This window comes from Delphinus delphis, chromosome 1, assembly GCF_949987515.2.
Source record: "Delphinus delphis chromosome 1, mDelDel1.2, whole genome shotgun sequence".
NCBI lineage: Eukaryota > Metazoa > Chordata > Mammalia > Artiodactyla > Delphinidae > Delphinus > Delphinus delphis.
Genome location: NC_082683.1, coordinates 111937757 through 111960701, shown reverse-complemented (window position 1 = coordinate 111960701; position 22945 = coordinate 111937757). Strand labels below are relative to the sequence as shown.

Sequence of the window (22945 nt, the reverse complement as noted above, 5' to 3'; positions counted from 1 at the left end):
AGGTTCATCCTTGTTGTAGCATGTGTCAAAATTTCCTTTCTAAAGTTGAATAATAATCCATTGTACATATATATACCACATGTTATCATTCATCTGTCAGTGGAGTTGCTTCCACCTTTTGGCTGTTTGTGAGTAATGCTGCTGTGAGCATCAGTGTACAAATATCTGTTCAAGTCCCTCCTTTCACTTCTTCAGGGTGTTTGCAAATTTAACAATCAAAATTAAAGTAATACATACTTTTTGGCACCAGGTGCGTTGCTTAGAAAATTTATATGGAAAAATAAGCAAGAGTAGTCAAGACACTTCTGAAAAGAACAGTAACATATAGGAATAAGACTTATCAGATAATTAAAGTTAAAATGGTTAGAACATTGTGGTATTGGTGCATGGATAGAGAGAAAATTAATGACCCAGAATGGAGTATCTAACAATAGAACCAAGTATGTACGAGAATTTAGTACATGCGAAGTGTATTTTGTATCAGAGGATGAATGATGAAATGATTTCATGTATATACATACACACATATGTATTAAACTTAAAGGTTGTATGGCTTTTCATTTCTTTTTCACTGCTATATTTCATTTGAGAATAAAAAGATGCCATTATTTTCCACATTAAAAAAAAAGAAACTACTTTGATTCTACTTTATCTTCTAGCTCTGCCTCCTTATTTCTGTTTCCTTGCTGTTCTTTAGATTTCTCTCTGCCCATTCTCTTTTAAACCCATTCCAATCATGTTATTGTGGGATCTTAGTTCCCCGACCAGGGATTGAACCCAGGTCCCCAGCAGTGGAAGTGTGGAGTCCTAACCACTGGACCGCCAGGGAATTCCCACGTTTTTGCTCTTGTACTTTATAGAAACTGCCTTTGCATGGTTACCAGTGACCATCCCCATGCCACAATGCTAAATCCAACAAACAAATACGTGTTTTCATTTGTTTGATCTGTCAGCAGCAGTTGGCAGTCATCACTCTTGGAAATAACTTTTTTTACTTCATTTCCAAGGTACCACACGTTCACTCACTCTGCCTTGTTCCCCCCCTCTTGTTGCTGCCTTCTGGCCTCCTCAGTCTTTTGCTAGTTCTTCATCTTCTTGATCTTTTAATGTTGTAATGCCTCAATGTTAGTCTTTAATTCTCTACTCTTCTGTTTATATTCACCCTGTTGACTTAAAAAATATATATACAGAACGTGAGAGTTGTTTTATTTGGGGCAAAACAAGGACTGCAGCGTTTCAGATAACTGAGAAACTGCTGCTCCGAGGAGGTAAGGGGAGGAGCCGGGATATATAGGAGTTTTGCAACAAAGAGCAGGTAATTGGGAACATCAAAAGATTATTGTTAAAACCAGATATCTCAAGTTAAGGAATTTAGCCCTTTTCTATATATGGGAAGATGCAAGAGTCTGGGCTCACTAAAATCATTCCTTTGATATGCACCTGAGCTATCTGGGGCCTGTATTTTCACATCCTGAGTTTCCTCAGGGCTCACCACAGGGAGTGGCTGCAGTCTGATGGCTGCTAGATGGCAGGTATTCTTTTCAGCCCTGAGTTTCCTCAGGGCTCACCAGCTCATGTTGGAGGGCTGCAGTCATTGGTGACTGTGACATCCTTTGTTTATTGATATGGCAGGAAATATTCCATTTATAAATATTCCATTGGTCAACCCTCACCTGGTTATGTGAACCAGGCTCAAGGTTTTAAATATCTATAAGCTGTTGTCTTTCAAATTTGAATCTTCCTGTTCAGACCTCTTTATTTGGATGTTTAGAACACATTTCAGTTTTAACATGTCCAAAACTGAACTCCTCATAGTCATTTTCAACTCTCCTCCAACTACAGTCTTTGTTACCTTTTCAGCACTTCCACTGTTTCTACCCTAGTCCAAGTCACTATCATCTCTTGTCTAGAAAACTGTAATAGATTGCTAACAAGACTCCATGCTATTACCCTTAAATCCTTACAGCTTTATGAAGAGAGCAGCTAGAGGGAGGGAATATTTGAAGATGTAAGTGAAATATCACTCTTCTGTTCAAAATCTTTTAGTGCTTTCCCATTTTATTCAGAGTAAAAGCTCAAGCCTTTATAATGGCCTAAAGGCCCTCCATGATAATAATAGCTCTTTTTGATCACATATTCTATTCTCCCCGAGTCAGTTGCTTAAGTCCTGCCACATTAGCATGCTTGATGTTCCTGTAGATAACTTTCTCACTTCATGTCTTTGCTCAGTTGTTACCTGATCATTGAGGCCTAGTCCAGTCACCTAACTCAATTTTGCAAACTCTCTCACAGCACTCTCAATTGGCTTTTCTTTTTCCCATAGCAATTAACACCTTCCAACAAGTAATATTTTATAAGTTTATTGTTTTTCTTTATTGTCTTTCCCACTAAAATGTAAGCTTTGTGAGAGTAGAGATTTTTGTCTTTATTGTTCTTTGTTTTATTTCCAACAGTGAGTGGGTACCCAATAAATATTTGTTAAATGAAGAATTAGGTCACATACCTCCTCTACATAAAAGCTTCCAATGGCTTCCCCTCTCTTGGATTAAAAAAAAAGTCTGTCCCCCTACCTTCTGCCTGACCACTCTTCCCTTGATTACTCTGGCAAACTTGGATTCCTTGAATTTATCAATATGAGGTAAGTTCCTGCCTCAGGGCCTTTGCTCCTGCTGTTTCCTCTTTTTAGTATCATAGACTCCTCCTTTGGGGTTCTGCACAAATGTAACCTCAATCAGGACTCTCCTGACAACCCGTTTTTTTATTTTTTTAATTTATTTTTTGGCTGCATTGGGTCTTTGTTGCTGTGCGTGGGCTTTCTCTAGTTGCAGTGAGCGGGGGCTACTCTTTGTTGCAGTGCGTGGGCTTCTCATTGCGGTGGCTTCTCTTGTTGCAGAACACGGGCTCTAGGCACACGGGCTTCAGTAGTTCTGGCTTGAGGGCTCTAGAGCGCAGGCTCAGTGGTTGTGGTGCACGGGCTCCGCGGCATGTGAGATCTTCCCGGACCAGGGCTCTAACCCATGTCTCCTACATTGGCCGATGGATTCTTAACCACTACGCCACCAGGGAAGGCCCCTGACAACATGTTTTAATATTGCAAATCCTTTCCAATCCTAGTCTTTCCTCTTCTTCTATGCTCTCTGATTTTCTCCATAGCCTATTTCACCATCTGATATACTGAATATTTCATCTATCTTTTTATTGCCTCTACCCCTATCATGCATTAGAATAAAATCTCCGCAGTGAAGGAGATTTTTTTTTCCATTACTGTTATTCCTAGCACTTAAACAATGGTACTTAAAACTATTTGTTGAAAAAATGAATTCCTGACGAAGCAAGAATTCAAGATTATAAAGTAAATTAAATCAGTAGTGTTCTTGAATACCGTCAGTTTAGAGTTAGAAAATGTAACCAAAAAATTATTCACAAAAGTAGTAGTATTTATGAAATATTTAGAAATAAACTTGACAGCAAGTGTTTAGGATCTATATGGATAAAATTATAAATATCTAGTAACGCCAAAAAGCTTGACTAAGCAGATAACATTTGCTTTGTTATTGTGGAGCTGAAGTTAATGTTGAGATATCGTTTTTTCCTGTTTTAATATATAAAGTTAATGCCATGTGGAGTTTTTCAAAACTTTATATGAACCTCAAGGTCATCTAGAAGTATACATATGCAAAAACAACCAGGGAGCCTTACGAAAATGTTCTAAAGTTAATGGTTATGGTTGCACAACTCTGTGAATATACTAAAAACCATTGAACTTGTGCTCATAAAGGGTAAATTTTATGGTATGTGAATTATATCTCAATAATGTTATAAATAAAATAAGGAATTTCTATAGGCTTACAAAAAGGAAAAAATAGCCTTTTTAAGTATTAAAACATACTGTAAAGTGTCCACATATTATTAGTGGCTCAGGAATAAATATAAATGTAAGTGAAGCAAAATGGAGAGCTTAGACCCAAATATGAATAAAAATATGTGAGAAATGTATTTCAAATCAGTGAATGTGAAATGAGAAATGGAAAAACTCTTAGAACAACGGACAAAACCTTTTCAGGTAAAAGCTGCTTCTCTACCCACAGATTATGTTTTAAAAATTCAAAATAGATAAATAATTTAAAGTAAAAGTAAGAATGAGACCATAAAAACATTAGTTGAAAATGTGGTGAAGATTGTCATCTTTACGAGGATGTGATCGTTCCAATTATGCTATGAAAACAACTATAAAACTCAAGAGATTATTTTATCTACTATAATGGTTAAGAGCTTTAGCTATGAAATCAGACTATGTTTAAAGCATACTTTCAATCACTTAATGGTTAAGTAACCTTGACCAGGTAATCTAGTATCTAAACTAGTCCTATTTTTAAAAAAATAAATTTAATGAGGATAATTACATTAACCACATCATATGGTTGTTGTGAGGATCAAATGACAGAATATGTGTGGTACTTAGTACAGTTTTTCATATGTTTCTGAATACATTTAACTTCTTTTTAAGAAAAATAATAGGAAGTAGAAGGACAACCAGTAAATTGGGAGACAAATGTGCGACATGAGAGAAATATTATTTCAAAAATATTAAGGGCTCTTCTAAATAAGAAATGATAAACTCCACAATTCAGAAAAAAGACATGGACCTCAAACAGCTATTACACTGCTGAAAAATATACAAGGCCTGTAAAATCATGTGACAGGATGTCTTGTTCATAATACCAGGCAGTAAGTGAAATGTAAATAGAAATGCCCCAAAAGTGTATCTATAGGTTGTAAAATCTTAAACACTGACAATGGGAATAAAAAATACTTTCTTCACATTTAGGACATTGACATTCACAAAAAGAAAACTCACAAAGCATAATGAGAAAACATTACAAGCTGTATAAGAACACAGACCAACAGTAGGGAAAGAGTCAACAGATGAGCATAGACTTCACTACCAAAGAGCTGGAAATATTGAAACCATCTGAAAGATTTTGAAATGGTTAAAATGGGCAAAAAGATAACCATTTGATAAAAACAGGACGATAACAAGTGGATTTGAAAATGAACCAAATAGTAATTAATCCTAGAAATAATGGCATTTGAAATGAAAACAATGAGTTTATTGGAACAGTAAATGAGAGAGCGTATTTTCTGACGATAACTATAACCAGATCACCCAATTGTCAAGGTTTGGAAACATTAAGATTGACCTGAATACTATTAGTCTGATGTTTAATTTCAAAATCGTCAGAAGCAAGGTTGTCAGTTGTTACTGTTTCTGTTTTTAGGCAATATCATTGCCTAAAAATGCAGAATATCACAAGTCACAAGGTATTATCTTGGGTTACAGAAATGTAGTGTTTATAAACTCTGAATTTTTATAATAAACTTTTTTCCATTAAAAAAGTCTTTCTTGGGGCTTCCCTGGTGGCGCAGTGGTTGAGAATCTGCCTGCCAATGCAGGGGACATGGGTTCGAGCCCTGGTCTGGGAGGATCCTACATGCCACGGAGCAACTAGGCCCATGAGCCACAACTACTGGGCCTGTGCGTCTGGAGCCTGTGCTCCGCAGCAAGAGAGGCCGCGATAGTGAGAGGCCCGCGCACCATGATGAAGAGTGGCCCCCGCTTGCCACAACTAGAGAAAGCCCTCGCACAGAAACGAAGACCCAACACAGCAAAACTAAATAAATTAATTAATAAACTCCTACCCCCAACATCTTCAAAAGAAAAAAGAAAACCAGAGCTTTAAAAAAAAAAGTTTTTCTTGATGCAGAGCTGTCCTACACGTGTAACTATTTATCATATATACCCTTTTTTTAAAGAACTTTAATTTATTTGGCTGCATCAGGTCTTAGTTGTGGTGTGCAGGCTCTTTGTTGTGGCATGTGGGCTCCAGAGCAAGCAGGCTCAGTAGTTGCAGTGCATGCGCAGGCTCAGTATTTGTGGCGCATGGACTTAGTTGCGCCGTGGCATGTGGGATCTTAGTTCCCCAACCAGGGATCGAACCGACGTCCCCCACATTGGAAGGCAGATTCTTATTACCACTGGACCACCTGGGAAGTCCCTATTGTATATACCCTTTGATCAAGCAATTCCACTTTTAGAAGTTGATCTGAAGGAAATAATTGGACAAATAGACAAAGATTTATATAACTGGATGTTCATCATTATATTCCTTACAAGAAGAAATAGCCGAAAACTGGGACTTCCCTGGCTGGCCAGTCATTAAGACTCCAGGCTTCCTCCACTGCAGGGGTCACAGGTTCGATCCCTGGTCAGAGAACTAGGATCCTGCATGCCTCACAGCGCTGTTTAAAAAGCAACCAGTATGAAGTTGGTTTTATGAATTTTGAACTGTTAAAAAAACATTGAATTGATAAGTCTGACTCAATTTATTTGTGTAAAAAGGTGTCTTCCTCGTATTAAGTGGGCTATGAAACCACAAGCATTTTTGGCCCCATTTTTATGAAAGAATGTACATGTATTTGAGTATATGGTGAAGCATATGAAATGTAAAATTGTTTATTTATGGATGGTAGTGTTTATACCTTCCCTCTTTTCTAATGAGCATACTTTTATCTTTGTTTTCAAGTTGAAGAAAATTATATGCTTAAAATGATGTTTTGATACAATACCTGTTTCATTGACTAACATAATATACTCTTAAAAATGATACCTCTTACTACTGGTTGTCATTTTAAGAGGTTCTTAGAAAGGTAAGAGAATAATATTACCAGTACCAACTGTAGCTTTCAACATCTTATTAATATTACCTCATTCACTCAGTTTATTCAGTGTCAGGATTTGGACGAAAAAAAATCTTTGAAACCAAAATCAAATTATCTGCGCTTTTTTGTTTTATTTTTATTTTTTCCTTCTTTAATCATAGACCATTTACTGTGGGATACTATTTTAGGATGCTTTTAATTAACCTGAAATATTCATTTCCATCAAAGGTGAAAAACCAGATTTCAGTACAGTCTTTTAAGCAGGTTAAGGGAGCTGGATGTTTCTACTTTTCTTTCAGACAGAATTTTAAAAATAAACTTTTATTGAAGTATAACATAAATATAAATGTAACAACTCGGTGAATTTTCACAAACTCAACCACCCCTTGTAGCCAGCATTCAGTTTAAGAAATGGAACATTACCAGCACCCACCAAGATCTTGTGCTCCTTTCTCATCATTGCCCCACACCAGGGGTAACCATTTTCCTGACTTTAAATATCATAATTAGTCATGCCTCTTTGTGAACTTAATATAAATGGAGTTATATAGTACACACTATTATTCTGTATCCTTTCACTTAGTCTTGTTTGTGAGCGTTATCTGTGCTATGGAACATAGTCATAGTTTGTTCAGATAGATTTTTAAAGGTACGTTTTAAAATGGAAGTGTCACAATTTTCAGGTATAAATATATTTTAAAATACTTAATAAAGCCTTTAATTTTTAAGTTTTGAAAAGTAACCGTAAAAATACAAAATGGGAGTATTGTTTCTTTAACAAGATGGGAAGAAAATGTGTTTCTTTAATCGCAAGCTTAATATATGTCAGTTGAATATGAGACTGTCAGAAAAGCCAGTTTCCTCTTGGGCAAAATTGTAAGGGTCCAGTCCAAAAGAAGAGATAGTCCCCTTAATTTTGAGTCAATCAAATATTGGTTGTATTGTGTTTCCTCCCTCATAGGTTACTATTTTCATTAATCTTCTGTTTATTCTTCTATTTTTAATATAACCAGATATGTATATATACTCATATACCTGTCTTCTTATACAGAAGATAGCATATTATAACCACTGTCCAAATTCTTGCTTTTTTTCATTTAATAATACATATTAAAGAGCATTCGATAGCAATATATTGATATCTTCTCTTTTTTTCCAGTTTTATGGCAGTCCATTGTACAGATATACTTTGATTTATTCAGCCAATCCCCTGTAGATAATCATTTAGACTGTTTTAGGGTTTTGCTATTAAAATGGTGGTACATTTTTAGCTTTTTGCAAACATTAGATTTTTTGCCAGTGTGTCTTGGGGTAGATCCCCTAAAAGTGGTCAAAGGAATAAATGCATGTGGTATTTTTTTAGTTATTGCCAATTTCTATTTTGTAGGGATTATACCATTTTACACACAAAACTTTTCCGTATATGCATGAATTTGGTTTTGGGTTTTCTATCCTGGCCCATTGGCTCTTTTGTCTTCTCATGTGCTATACTGTTTTAGTGATAGAGGCATTAAAAATTAATTTAATATTTGATAGTTATCCCCTTCTTTTTAGATTTTGCTAGGTATTCTTGCTTATATATTTTCCCCAATGAATGTTATAACTTTTCTTATTCCTGAGAGAATCTTGTTGGTATTTTTATTAGGATGACATTAAATTTATAAATTTGCTTCGGGGAAATTGTCAGCTCCATATCTTCCTATCCACAAACATAGTATGTCTTTACATTTGTTCAAGTCTTTCATTTGTATTTTATAGTTAAGAAAGACTCTTTATGTCAGTTATACCTCAATTAAAAAAAAAAAACAAACTGCTGAAACGTGAAGAAGAAAAAAATCTTTGTTATCTAAAAGTAAAACAGACTGTTGTGGGAAATGATAAATTCATTTGTAAAGTATATAATGAGGATTCATACATTAGATAGCAATTTATATTATGACTTAAAAGTTACTTTCAACTCTAAGATTTTATATAAAAACACATTCTAAAGAAAACATGAACATATTTTATTGTCTTTTCTATTCTTCTCACATGAAGAGAGAACTTGACTGCTCATTCAAGATTATAATTAAGAATGTGTTAAAGGAGTAAAAGTTGGTCAGGAATTGTCCTGCATTGGTTTGAAATCATTGAAATTAAATAAGGAGGTAGAAAAAAAGAAAAAAATAGAAAAAAAAAAAAAAAAAAAGGAGGTAGGCAAAGAACCATTATTTTAAACGAGGACCATGGGATATTGTAACTAACAATATCTTTTCAAAAACAGTACATTCATATGCTAATGTATATTTAGTCCATGTAAGGAGAAAGTAGACTATTTGCCTTTTTAAAACAATGTCAAAAAATACCATAGGGATATTTCTAAATACTCAATAATATGTATGTTCATATGGTTGAAAGTCAACAAAGATTACATCTATATAGTCTGATATAGCAGTAGAGGAACTAACATACCGTGACAGTATAACATTAGTTAGTTTTTTTAAAAAAGCACTATTGCCTATCTTGTATCTGATTTGTCATCATTTAGTTTGTTTGATTGTAATGCTAAACTGAAATGGTATATAAGCTTTACTCTCTCTGAAACCCTTTTCTTGTTCAAATTTTAGGATCCTTCAAAGTTGTACAAGAAATCAGGTGATGTTGCAGCCATTGAATGCCAGTCTGAGGAGAGCATCCATCTTCATTCACAGGGAGAAAACAATCCTTTGTCTAAGAAGCTTTCTCCAGTACACTCAGAAATGACAGATTACATTAATGCAGCATCATCTACTCTTGTTGGTAGCCAGGATCCTGATTTAAAGGACAGGGCATTACTTAATGGAGGAACGAGTGTAACGGAAAAGTTGGCACAGCTCATTGCAACTTGTCCTCCCTCCAAGTCTTCCAAGTCAAAACCTAAGAAGTTAGGAACTGGCACTACTGCGGGATTGGTTAACAAGGATTTGATCAGGAAAGCAGGCGTTGGCTCTGTAGCTGGAATAATACATAAGGACTTAATAAAAAAACCAACTATCAGCACAGCGGTTGGATTGGTAACTAAAGATCCTGGGAAAAAGCCAGTGTTTAATGCAACAGTAGGATTGGTCAATAAGGACTCTGTGAAAAAACTAGGAACTGGCACTACAGCGGTATTCATTAATAAAGACTTAGGCAAAAAGCCAGGGAATATCACTACGGTAGGACTGCTAAGCAAAGATTCAGGAAAGAAGCTAGGAATTGGTATTGTTCCAGGTTTAGTGAATAAGGAACCTGGAAAGAAGCTAGGACTTGGCACTGTGGTTGGACTAGTTAATAAAGACTTGGGAAAGAAATTGGGTTCTACTGTTGGCCTAGTGGCCAAGGACTGTGCGAAGAAGATTGTAGCAAATTCAACAATGGGATTAGTTAATAAGGACATTGGAAAGAAACTAGTGAGTTGTCCTATGGCAGGACTGGTCAGTAAAGATGCCATAAACCTTAAAGCGGAAGCACTGCTCCCCACTCAGGAACCACTTAAGGCTTCTTGTAGTACAAACATCAATAGTCATGAAAGTCAGGAACTTTCTGAATCCCTGAAAGACAGTGCCACCAGCAAAACTTTTGAGAAGAATGTTATACGGCAGAGTAAAGAAAGCATATTGGAAAAGTTCTCAGTTCGAAAGGAAATCATTAATTTGGAGAAAGAAATGTTTAATGAAGGAACATGCATTCAGCAAGACAGTTTCTCATCCAGTGAAAGGGGGTCTTATGAAACCTCAAAGCATGAAAAGCAACCTCCCGTATATTGCACTTCTCCGGACTTTCAAATGGGAGTTGCTTCTGATGCATCTACAGCAAAATCCCCTTTTAGTGCAGTAGGAGAAAGCAATCTCCCTTCCCCATCACCTACTGTATCTGTTAATCCTTTAACCAGAAGTCCCCCTGAAACGTCTTCACAGATGGCTCCTAATCCGTTACTTTTAAGTCCTACCACAGAACTAATGGAAGAAATTTCTGAATCTGTCGGAAAGAACCAATTTACTTCTGAAAGTACCCACTTGAACATTGGTCATAGGTCTGTGGGTCATAGCATGAATATTGAATGCAAAGGGATTGATAAAGAGGTAAATGATTCCAAAACTGCACATATAGATATTCCAAGAATAAGCTCTTCTCTGGGAAAAAAGCCAAGTTTGACTTCTGATTCCAGTATTCATACAATTACGCCTTCAGTTGTTAACTTCACTAGTTTATTTAGTAACAAGCCCTTTCTAAAACTTGGTGCAGTAACTGCATCCGACAAACACTGCCAAGTTACTGAAAGCCTAAGCACTACTTTGCAGTCCAAACCATTAAAAAAAAGGAAAGGAAGAAAACCTCGGTGGACTAAAGTGGTGGCAAGAAGCACATGCCGGTCTCCAAAAGGGCTAGAATTAGAAAGATCAGAGCTTTTTAAAAATGTTTCTTGTAGTTCACTATCAAATAGTAATTCCGAGCCAGCCAAGTTTATGAAAAACATTGGACCATCTTCATTTGTAGATCATGACTTCCTTAAACGCCGATTACCAAAGTTGAGCAAATCTACAACTCCATCTCTTGCTCTCTTAACTGATAGTGAAAAACCATCTCATAAGTCTTTTGCTACTCACAAACTATCCTCCAGTATGTGTGTGTCTAGTGATCTTTTGTCTGATATTTATAAACCCAAAAGAGGAAGACCTAAATCTAAGGAGATGCCTCAACTGGAAGGTCCACCTAAAAGGACTTTAAAAATTCCTGCCTCTAAAGTTTTTTCTTTGCAGTCTAAGGAAGAACAAGAACCCCCAATTTTACAACCAGAAATTGAAATTCCTTCCTTCAAACAAAGTCTGTCTGTGTCTCCTTTTCCAAAAAAGAGAGGCAGACCTAAGAGGCAAATGAGGTCACCAGTCAAGATGAAGCCACCTGTACTATCGGTGGCTCCATTTGTTGCCACTGAAAGTCCAAGCAAGCTTGAGTCTGAAAGTGACAACCATAGAAGTAGCAGTGATTTCTTTGAGAGTGAGGATCAACTTCAGGATCCAGATGATCTAGATGACAGTCACAGGCCAACTGTCTGTAGTATGAGTGACCTTGAGATGGAACCAGATAAAAAAATTACGAAGAGAAACAATGGACAGTTAATGAAAACAATTATCCGCAAAATAAATAAAATGAAGACTTTAAAGAGAAAGAAACTGTTGAATCAGATTCTTTCAAGCTCTGTAGAATCAAGTAATAAAGGGAAAGTGCAATCCAAACTCCATAATACAGTGTCAAGTCTTGCCGCCACATTTGGCTCTAAATTGGGCCAACAGATAAATGTCAGCAAGAAAGGAACCATTTACATAGGAAAGAGGAGGGGTCGAAAACCAAAAACTGTCTTAAATGGCATTCTTTCTGGTAGCCCTACCAGCCTTGCTGTTCTTGAACAAACAGCTCAGCAGGCAGCTGGGTCAGCATTAGGACAGATTCTTCCACCTTTACTGCCTTCATCTGCTAGTAGTTCTGAGATTCTTCCATCACCTATTTGCTCTCAGTCTTCTGGGACTAGTGGAGGTCAGAGCCCTGTAAGTAGTGATGCAGGCTTTGTTGAACCCAGTTCAGTGCCATATTTGCATTTACACTCCAGACAGGGCAGTATGATTCAGACTCTTGCAATGAAGAAGGCCTCAAAGGGGAGGAGGCGGTTATCTCCTCCTACTTTGTTGCCAAATTCTCCTTCTCACTTGAGTGAACTGACATCTCTGAAAGAAGCTACTCCTTCTCCTATTAGTGAGTCTCATAGTGATGAGACCATTCCCAGTGATAGTGGAATAGGAACAGATAATAACAGCACATCAGACAGGGCAGAGAAATTTTGTGGGCAAAAAAAGAGGAGGCATTCTTTTGAGCATGTTTCTCTGATTCCCCCTGAAACCTCTACAGTCCTAAGCAGTCTTAAAGAAAAACATAAACATAAATGTAAGCGCAGGAATCATGATTACCTCAGCTACGACAAGATGAAAAGGCAAAAACGAAAACGGAAAAAGAAATATCCCCAACTCCGAAATAGACAGGATCCAGACTTTATTGCAGATCTGGAGGAATTAATAAGTCGCCTAAGTGAAATTCGAATCACTCATCGAAGTCATCATTTTATCCCCCGAGACCTTTTGCCAACTATTTTTCGAATCAACTTTAATAGTTTCTATACGCATCCTTCTTTCCCCTTAGACCCTTTGCACTACATTCGAAAACCTGACTTAAAAAAGAAGAGAGGGAGACCCCCTAAGATGAGGGAGGCAATGGCTGAAATGCCTTTTATGCACAGCCTTAGTTTTCCTCTTTCTAGTACTGGATTCTATCCTTCTTATGGCATGCCTTACTCTCCCTCACCCCTTACAGCTGCTCCCATAGGATTAGGTTACTATGGAAGATATCCCCCAACTCTTTATCCACCTCCTCCATCTCCATCTTTCACCACTCCACTTCCACCTCCTTCCTATATGCATGCTGGTCATTTACTTCTCAATCCCACCAAATACCATAAGAAAAAGCATAAGCTACTTCGACAGGAAGCCTTTCTTACAACCAGCAGGACTCCCCTTCTTTCTATGAGTACCTACCCTAGCGTCCCTCCCGAGATGGCCTATGGTTGGATGGTCGAGCACAAACACAGGCACCGTCACAAACACAGAGAACACCGTTCTTCTGAGCAGCCACAGGTTTCCATGGACACTGGCTCTTCCAGATCTGTCCTAGAATCTTTGAAGCGCTATCGATTTGGAAAGGATACTGTTGGAGAGCGCTATAAACATAAGGAAAAGCACCGGTGTCATATGTCCTGCCCTCATCTCTCTCCTTCAAAAAGCTTAATAAACAGAGAAGAGCAGTGGGTCCACCGAGAGCCTTCAGAATCTAGTCCATTGGCCTTGGGATTGCAGACACCTTTACAGATTGACTGTTCAGAAAGTTCTCCAAGTTTATCCCTTGGGGGATTCACTCCCAACTCTGATCTGGCCAGCAGTGATGAACATACAAACCTTTTCACAAGTGCAATAGGGAGCTGCAGAGTTTCAAACCCTAACTCCAGTGGCCGAAAGAAACTAACTGACAGCCCTGGACTGTTTTCTGCACAGGACACTTCATTAAATCGGCCTCACAGAAAGGAGCCGCTGCCTTCCAGCGAAAGGGCAGTACAGACCTTGACAGGTAAGAGGGTTATTTTGTTGCCTGTTGTTTGTGTTAGAGAAATGGTGTATTTTGCCTACCGGTTGCCTGATACGTGTACATGAACTTTTAATAGCTCAAGTGTTTTTGTTTTTATAAATGTATTTTGAAATGTTATCTTCCAAGTTTTTATTTTCAGTAGATGTGAGAAGTAAGATAAGGCATGTCTTTGCATTAATTTTGAATTTTGAGAAGAGATATCATTATCAAAACAAACAAAAAATAATACTCAACTTTTTGGAAATCAGGAAGAATGATTTTCTTATGCAAAAAGGCTATTACACAGTTTCTTTAGTGAGAAATGGCTCATAGATATCTGGGTTTTTTTAAAAATTTTATTGAAGTGTAGTTGATTTAGTGTTGTGGATATCTGTTAATACCTATGCAGGATTTTTAATATATACTGATCCAGTTTATAAGTGTTTCTGTGTTACAGGAAGAATATGTTGTTAACTCTGTGTGTCTCATAATAAAAATCTAAACAGTCAAAACTATCAACTTGTGGGAATTCCCTGGCGGTCCAATGGTTAGGACTCTACGCCTTCACTGCTGCAGGCCTGGGTTCAATCCCTGGTTGGGAAACTAAGATCCCACAAGCCATGTGGTGCAGCCAAAAACAAACAAAATTATCAACTTTGTAAAATTTAACTCAATATTTAGTGGGACTTCATTTTTCAGAGTACCTTTAGGTATCTTCATAAAAGCTGCTTAGGTTTAATAAAATGACATAAAGCAAATTTAGGTAATGCGTTTGTAATGTCTAGAAAGTGTCTTTTAAGAATTGAAAAGAAGATATGGGGCTTCCCTGGTGGCATAGTGGTTGAGAGTCCGCCTGCCGATGCAGGGGACACGGGTTCGTGCCCCGGTCCGGGAAGATCCCACATGCCGTGGAGCAGGTAGGCCCGTGAGCCATGGCCGCTGAGCCTGCACGTCCAGAGCCTGTGCTCCGCAACGGGAGAGGTCATAACAGTGAGAGGCCCACGTACCGCAAAAAAAAAAAAAAAAAAAAAAAAGAATTGAAAAGAAGATAGAAAACAAGAAAAAGGAAGCATTGCCTATTCATGTATAAGATAACGCTAAGTCAGAAGTTCTTTATCAGAGATCTCAACCCTACGGGTTTGTAAATTAACTCTAGAAAGTCCATAAAACCTCTGATGTTGTAAGTAAAATTATGTGTGTGTATGCTTGTGTGTATTTTTAGGAGAAAATGCATACATTTTTTCAGATTCTCCAAGTAAACTCTGTAAGCCTCAATATCCCTTCCTATAAAATGGGATTAGTAGGGTTATTATAAACAGTAAATGAGATTATAGTGTTTATTAAAATGATTTGCACATAGTAAGCATACAAATGTTAATTGATATTATTCCCCCCAAATATTAAAAACTTGTGCATTAGAGGAAATGATAAACCCCTCAAAGAGAAGAGGGTTTTTTTTCCTGATTTTAATTATTTGTGAACTTTTGAAAAATAAAAGCTATCTTGGTGGAGCTGAGCATTCTTTAGTTTTTAACAATGTAATAAAGAAGGAAAAAATCGTAAGCTCTAATTAGGTTCATTCAACAAATTTTTTGACAAACATTTAATCAACAGCAGTTATTGAATATCTGCTGTCAGCCAGACATTGTACTTTGTGGGCCCTTGTGATATAATAGGGAACAAAGCACACAGGTTCATTGTTCTCATGGATCTTAATATTGGAGGAGATGAGTAATAAAAAAAATTGCACATTAAATGTCATAAAAATTGTGACAAATGGTATATAAATATATATATATATATATTTAAAGTCCAGGGTTCTATGGGAGTATGAAATGGGGGCCTAACTCAGGAAGGCTTCCCTGAGAAAGTGACCCTAGACAGTTAACTTGAATGAAGGATGAGCAGTAGTTAGCTAGGTGAACAGAATTCCACTTACTCATTTACTCATTCATTCACTCATTCATTTATTTATTGAATTCCAAAACATCTAGCATTCTTCTAGTCACTGGTATATAGTAGAGAGTAAAGACATATCTGGCCTCATTAACTTTCAGCTTGGTGAAGGAAGACAAACTATAGAGTGGTAAGCACATAAATAATGGCATAATTGATAAAAATGCTATCAAATTAATTAATATAAGTGTTAGGATACATAACTAAGGGGAGAGGGGTGCCTATTTAGATAGAGTTATTAGTTATGGTCCAAGGGTAAAAAGTTGCAATTTAAGGATGTGAAACCACCAAGCTTCCAAGCTGAGGTTTGGGTGAAGAGCACTTTTGAGGATCCTGAACTGGAAAGGAGCTTAGATGTTAGAAAACCAGGGGAGCGCTCAGAAGGTTCATTGTGGTAGGAGAGGGAATACAAGAGAGAGAATGGTGAGAGAATTGTGGTGAAAGAAAGAAGACAGACCACATGTTAAAAGATTTTGGATTTTATACTAAGCAAAAAGACAGAAGTATTGATTTTAAATTTACATTTTAAAAGATTGTTCTAGCTCACGTGTGAACATTGAATTGTAGAGGACAAAAATAGCTACAGGGAAACCAATTAGTAGACAATTGCAGTAGTCTAGATAAAATGATGATACTTAAGGGTGTTGGCGGACTCCTTCATGAATATTTGAGAGGTTCATGGTGCAGTGTACTGATACAGAGAAGACTAGAGGAGGAGAGATTTGGGGAGAGTACAAGTTTGCTTTTTCATATATATATAAACCTTGAGATGCCTTTAGAAACTTCAGGTGGTGATGTTGAGCAGACATTTGGGTATCTAGTTCTGGAGCTCAAGAGAGATGTTTGGGCTAGAGATACGGGCATTTCACTATGAGGTTTTGAAAAACTTTGGTGATATTATTCACTAAAAATAAAAGGATGTCTGGAAAAGTGAGTTGGGAACAGGCTCTCAAAACCTCTGAAACTTTGTAACCAGAGCACCAAGAAAAATAGTCATTCTAGAAAATACCAGCAGCAGGTAAAGATACATGTTAAATTGTTTAGTAAGTAAAGAAATACTACAATAAACATAGGACTCTTTAGGAGAAGATGAAGGTAGCCTGATAGAAACAGATATAAAGAAGGGTTGAAGCTGCTCAGTTGTAGACACAAAGCATATCATAAATATGAAGTGATGCCAGATATAGCTGGTTCTGGTTTATTGTCCTTATTTGTCTCTTTCTCATGAAGGTTGGGGGAACCACACAATAAGCACTTGTAGGAAAATCTGTGACCATGTGTAGCCAAGAGGGTGAATGGGCATTCTGAACAGAACTACATTGTTCAATGGTTTACTGCATTTAGTTTGTGTTAGAGTATTCTTTGTTTAGCTGCTAACTTGGTGCTTCAAAACATTAATGTACTCTGAAAAATCACGTATGAACTCCATGTCATTCTGGTATTCTATTTATCAATTGTATGTGAGCTGTTTCACTCTACAGAAACATTCTAACAAAATAGACTATACATCTATGAATCCTCTGTTTATCTATCTACCTGTCGTCGTGAGAGAGATGATATTTCCCTACAGAGAATATAAAGTGAGAAAAGAAAAGAGCCTTGGACAGCTTTGAGGAATTTCAGTATTTAAAGTAGTGATTAAAAACCATCAGCCTTTGGTTTATATATGACCCTTTGTGATGATTTCTACAGTTTGTTTTTTTAATTGCTAAAATTTAAAAATCTGGAGATTTCACACAAGCATGCAGAATTCTGCTTTTCTTTGAAAAGAAATCAGAACATCTGACAACAGTTAATCCGTATTTCCTGGATGACATCAAGGTTGGGTCTCAATAGTGGCCGCCCCTCCCCCCTCCCCAAGTCTTTAGTTGGGACATACGTTCTTCAGTTTTCCTCAGTCCTCACAGTGTCCTGTTGTGTGTTATATCTGGCCCAGTTCAAATATTTAAGAGATTTATCTGGCTCCAAGGAATATTGAGTCTGAGGCCCCTAATTTAAGAGTTGTGAGAAGGAGCTTATAAGAAGTGGGGGAATTGAGGTGAAGGTAAAGTGAAATGACAGCTTAGGTTGTTGAATGTATCATCTACATGGACATTAACGTCACCCAAGAGGCCATTTATAGGAGTCAGGGTGGAAGGGATGAATCTGAATCTGGTTTCAGGGACCTTGGAGAATGAGTGGCAGGGAAAGCTAGCGTATGCAGAAATACCTGCTTTATGAATAAGAACCTTTTTTTTTCCCTTCCTTTAAAAATATAACATACAAAAACATTAAGACCTCTCCGAAGTCACTGTTCTGACACCAATCCTTTGTCACCAACTGAGTTTCCTACAATTTAGATCAATTCTGATACTAACTACCTGGAGTTAGAGAAGACCCTACAAGTTAAGAGCAAAGTTTTTTGAAGACTGCCCCCATTTAAGATGCCAGTGGCAAGTTTCAGTGTCCCCAATCCACCCACACTTCTGCCCAGCTTGCTACAAGTTTAGGGGCTACCACAACCCCTCAGTTTTGATAATTTGGTAGAACAGCTCATAGAACTTACTGTAACCACTATAATTACAATTACAGTTATATTATAAAGGATACAGATCAGGAATTGAAGAGATGCATAGGGCAATAGCTGGGGCGGGAAAGGGGACACAGAGCTTCCATACCCTCTCTGTGGAATCTGGGTGTGTCATGCTCCCAGCACATCATTTTGTTCACCAACCAAGAAGCTTCACCAGGCCTCTGTGTCCAGAATTTTGATTGGGGCTTCACTATATAGGTGTGATTGATTAAATCATTGGCCATGTGATTGAATTCAATCTCAGGTCCATCTCCACCCTCTGTAGATTGGGCTCACCCAGAGTTTCAGCTCTCTAATCATGTGGTTGGTCTCTAGTGACCAGCCTCCATCCTGAGGGAATCTTAGGGTTCACCTTAAGTCACCTCTTTGGCATAACAAAGACACTGCTATCAGGAAATTTCAAGGTTTTTGAAGTTCTGTGCCAGGAATCAGAGATCAGGTATATTCTTCATTATATCACAAGTCTAATTTGTTTTGTTAATTGATCTGTAACTTGGAATCTCTCTGTCTTCTTCACAGTTATTACTCTTTTGATACGTAGGTAGAAATGTGTCTTGATTTTCTAATAGGAATTTTTTTCAGATAGACATGAAAATTGGCTTACCTATCCACATAAAACCAGTTGAGAAAAAGATTTTTAGTTAAGGAAAATAATAAGAAAATAGTGCTAAATCATGGGATATCTTCTAATTTGGTCACTTTCAAGATCAGAATTTGTTTTGTTTAGGCAAAGCTTTATGAACTTGATTTTTTAATCTTAACTGTTATGATGGTCGCTGTCCCTTTAGTTATTTTGTATCTGTTGTTTGCCGGGTACAAGGAATACAAACAAAAGGAATAAGATATAATTTCTGCCTTCAAGGAATTTATAGTTAAGTGGAGTACTTAAACATGTATCCAAATAGTTATTGATAGATAGCTCCTAAAATTGAGATACACTGTGTTTTGGGGAGCAGAGAAGAGAGGGACTCACTTAAAAGGAGCCAGGAAGATGTTTTGAGTTTAGTGTGCAAAGAATAAAGGGTGAAGACTATTTCTTATAGAGAAATAAGCTTTTTAGGGTTTTGGAGACATGATACTATACTTAGGTAACTGTAAATAGCCTGATATGGGACCAGGAGATGAGGTTAGAAAGATAGTCGGGGGACAGATCATAAAGCCTCTTTTTTATATAGAATACCAAGGAGTTTGGAGTTTACCCTATAGGCAGTGGAAAGTTAAGGGTTTTAAAGCAGAATGATTTGCTAAGATTATATGGATAGCACTATGATAGATGGATTAGAGAAAGATCAGTTGGACCAGTTTGGATATTGTCTCAGCAAAATATTATGGGGGCCTGAACTAAGATAGTGATAGAGAAAACAATATTCCAAAGAAATAGATTTTTCAAAGAGGTGAAGAAAGAGGGAAGGGCTTCCCTGGTGGCGCAGTGGTTGAGAGTCCGCCTGCCAATGCAGGGGACATGGGTTTGTGCCCCGGTCTGGGAAGATCCCACATGCTGCAGAGCGGCTGGGCCCGTGAGCCACGGCCACTGAGCCTGCGCATCCGGAGCGCCTGTGCACCTCAATGGGAGAGGCCACAACAGTAAGAGGCCCGCATTTGGCAAAAAAAAAAAGAAGGAAGATTTTAGCATGTCTCCAAGATACCTCTCTTGGGCAGTTGGTTGAATGGTGATGTGATTAAGTGAAAGGTCGCGACTGGAGATGGAAAATGGAGTTTCATGCTGTTTAGTGGGATATGTGGATATATGGATCTGTAGCTCAAAAGAAATCAAACATGAAGGTAAAAGTTTTAGATAAGTGGTTGTTTAAGCAAAGGAAATAAGAGAAGGAATGGTAATATGTAGGGTAAACACACTGGGTTTCCTAAGGGAGTTTGTAGTCAAGAGTGTCAGGTGCTACAAAGATCATTTAGATAAGGACTGAAAGTAGACAGTTTGCTTTAGCAGATTATCTTTTGTGATCTAAGAGCGATTCCCACAGTGGTAATTGTTAGATTTCTGGAGGTTAAGGAATGAATGGGAAATAATAAGGAAATTCAGGTGATTAAAATTCTTACAGCTTTAAAGTTCTTACAGCTTTAAATTTTGTAGCATTTCTGACTGGTTTATTATGTGCTCTTTCCTTATAATTTTGTATTCTGTCAAGGAAATAACTGCATCTTCTAGATCTGTACTTGTTTCAGTGTCACATAGTTTTCCTTCTTAAAGTATAAAAAGCATAACTAAATTTCATGTTATCTTAAATTGACCTTCTCAGTCTTCAGTTGATAATTTTTCCATACATAACTTGGAGATAGATTCATTATACATAAATTGCTTTCCTGTTAAAATGTCCAAAAAACTATTTAGTATACCGTGTACTCCAAAATTGTCAGTTACCTTCGGGACATTATTATCCTGAAACAGTTGGCCAGTGGCCAAAGCTGGAACAGTTTAAGAGGAAAGGGACAAATCATCCTTACAGAAGAATTCCAAATAATGTATGTAGACTATCCCCTTCAAGGAAGTGGAACTTAATTCCCCTTTTCCTGAATATGGGCTGGACTTAGTGACCTAATTCCAAAGAACAGAGTATGGAACGGGAAAAGTACTAACTTCACAGTGAAGAGGCCTAGCAGACAGCACCTTAAACCAAGTGAAAGTATAATTTCACCAGTGATGAATCACGATGGTAATATGTACCCTCTGATATAATGTGATTAGAAGGGAACTTCATTCCTGTGGTGTTCTTCCCAAAAACCCATAACCCCAGTGTAATCATAAGAAAACATCAAAAAAAGGGGAGTGGACAGAACATTGTATAAAATACCTAGCCAATGTGGACAGAACATTGTATAAAAATCCTGGCTAATACTCCTCATGCTCCTCAAGAGTATCAAAGACATGGAAAAACAAGGAAAGCTTGAGAAACCATCACAGATCAGAGAAAATTAAGGAGACTTGACAACTAAATACAATGTGATATCCAGATTGTAACCTGGAACAGGAAAAGGACACGAGTAGAAAAATTATTCTGATGTTAACTTCATAGTTTTGTCAAATGTACCATAGTTAAGTAAGACATTAACATTAAGGAAGGTTGGGTAAAGGGTATATGAGAATTTTTGCTCTGTACTGTCTTTGCAACTTTTCTGTAAATTTAAAATTATTCCAAAACAGTCAGGTTAGTTTTTTTTAAAAAGCAGAGTACGAATTGTCAAGTGAAACCAATCTCAAACTGATAACTGATTAAGGAAAAAATTTAAAATATTCTTTACTGTTTGCATTGAGTAGATTTATCATAAGTGTTAGTTGGAATAAAACAGGCATGTTTGATAAATTATGTTGATGGAAATTTGAGGAAGATAGATCAGGGGCACAGGCAGAAATGATAGATATGTTGTCCGGAACAAGGCATTTAACCTTTTCTCTCCTTGTTTCATATGTGGGGAAATCAAACTGACTTAATCACTCCAGCAGTTTTGGATTAAATCTCATAAAGCTTTAAAAAGAAAACTGGTCTAGTCATTTTATAAGTAATTGTGCATTTTATCATTTTATAAGTGATAGCTTATTTTTTAACTTATATTCTCTTCTATACTGTTATACTAACAGTCTAAAATCAGCTTGGTGCAAATAAAATTGTAATAAAATTATACTCTTAAATGAGGCCAGGTTTTCTGGTTTCACCCAATTCTGATAACTAATTCTATTTATTTAAGTATCTTTGTTAAGTAGACATGTAATAGGACTGGTGAGGAAGAGTTTCTGACCTGGAGTGTCAGATTCTCCATCCTTGCTTTTCAGCATTTTCAATTCATGTCTAGCTGCACGTGCCAGAACCTGCAACCTGATTTCAAAAATGGGTAGAGCAGTCACATGGAGTATTTTGCATTTATAGCTTACAAATTATAGAATAAAAAAAGTTATATATCTATATAAACAGTTATCTTGTCCCCCAAGAAAAAATTAGGGCTAAATCTTCCTTTTGTTTGGAAAAAGTTTATTCACTATAGTAGACGCATAATGGTTGAAGCACAGTATACTGAGTCTTATTTTATTTTTAACTGAAGAATGTAAGCATTGATCAGAATTTTCTGATTTCTGACAATTTCTCTAGGGTGGTGTGTAAGATACACCCGTAAGTGAAGTGTGACCGTGTGGACATGAAATCAGAAAATTTATTGTGGTGGTTAGTACAGTTCTGGGAATTTCCAGAGGAATTCCATTTCAGCGAATTATCTGATTTGGGCGGTATGAGAAATACCCTGATTGGAAGGAGAAAAACACAGGCTTTTTAGCTTCAAAATCACCAGCACAGTCTCTGAATCATTCTTGTACTGCATTTAATTGGTGAGTCAGATGAAATGTATTGCTTTCAGTAAATATATTTCCCACAATTGGAAACAGCTGTTTTTATCGAGGAACCAGTTTTTATCTCAGCATTCAGCTCATTCAGAAGAAGCTTCCAGAGCTCTTATGATCTGTGAACTATAGCAAAGGATTCAGAACTTAGATCTGGAAACAAAAAAACTTGATCAAAGATTTCC

The 22945-nt window shown here is 37.0% G+C and overlaps 1 protein-coding gene across 3 annotated transcripts in view; it reads left to right on the top strand.

Moving 5' to 3' along the window:
* ASH1L (ASH1 like histone lysine methyltransferase) overlaps positions 1-22945 on the top strand; it is a 217150-nt gene that overhangs the window by 51537 nt on the left and 142668 nt on the right. For all 3 annotated transcript variants that reach the window (XM_060031254.1, XM_060031244.1, XM_060031235.1), the window contains one exon: positions 9327-13890. In XM_060031254.1, the coding sequence (XP_059887237.1) occupies positions 9327-13890 (4564 nt within the window). The remainder of the gene's footprint in view (positions 1-9326; positions 13891-22945) is intronic.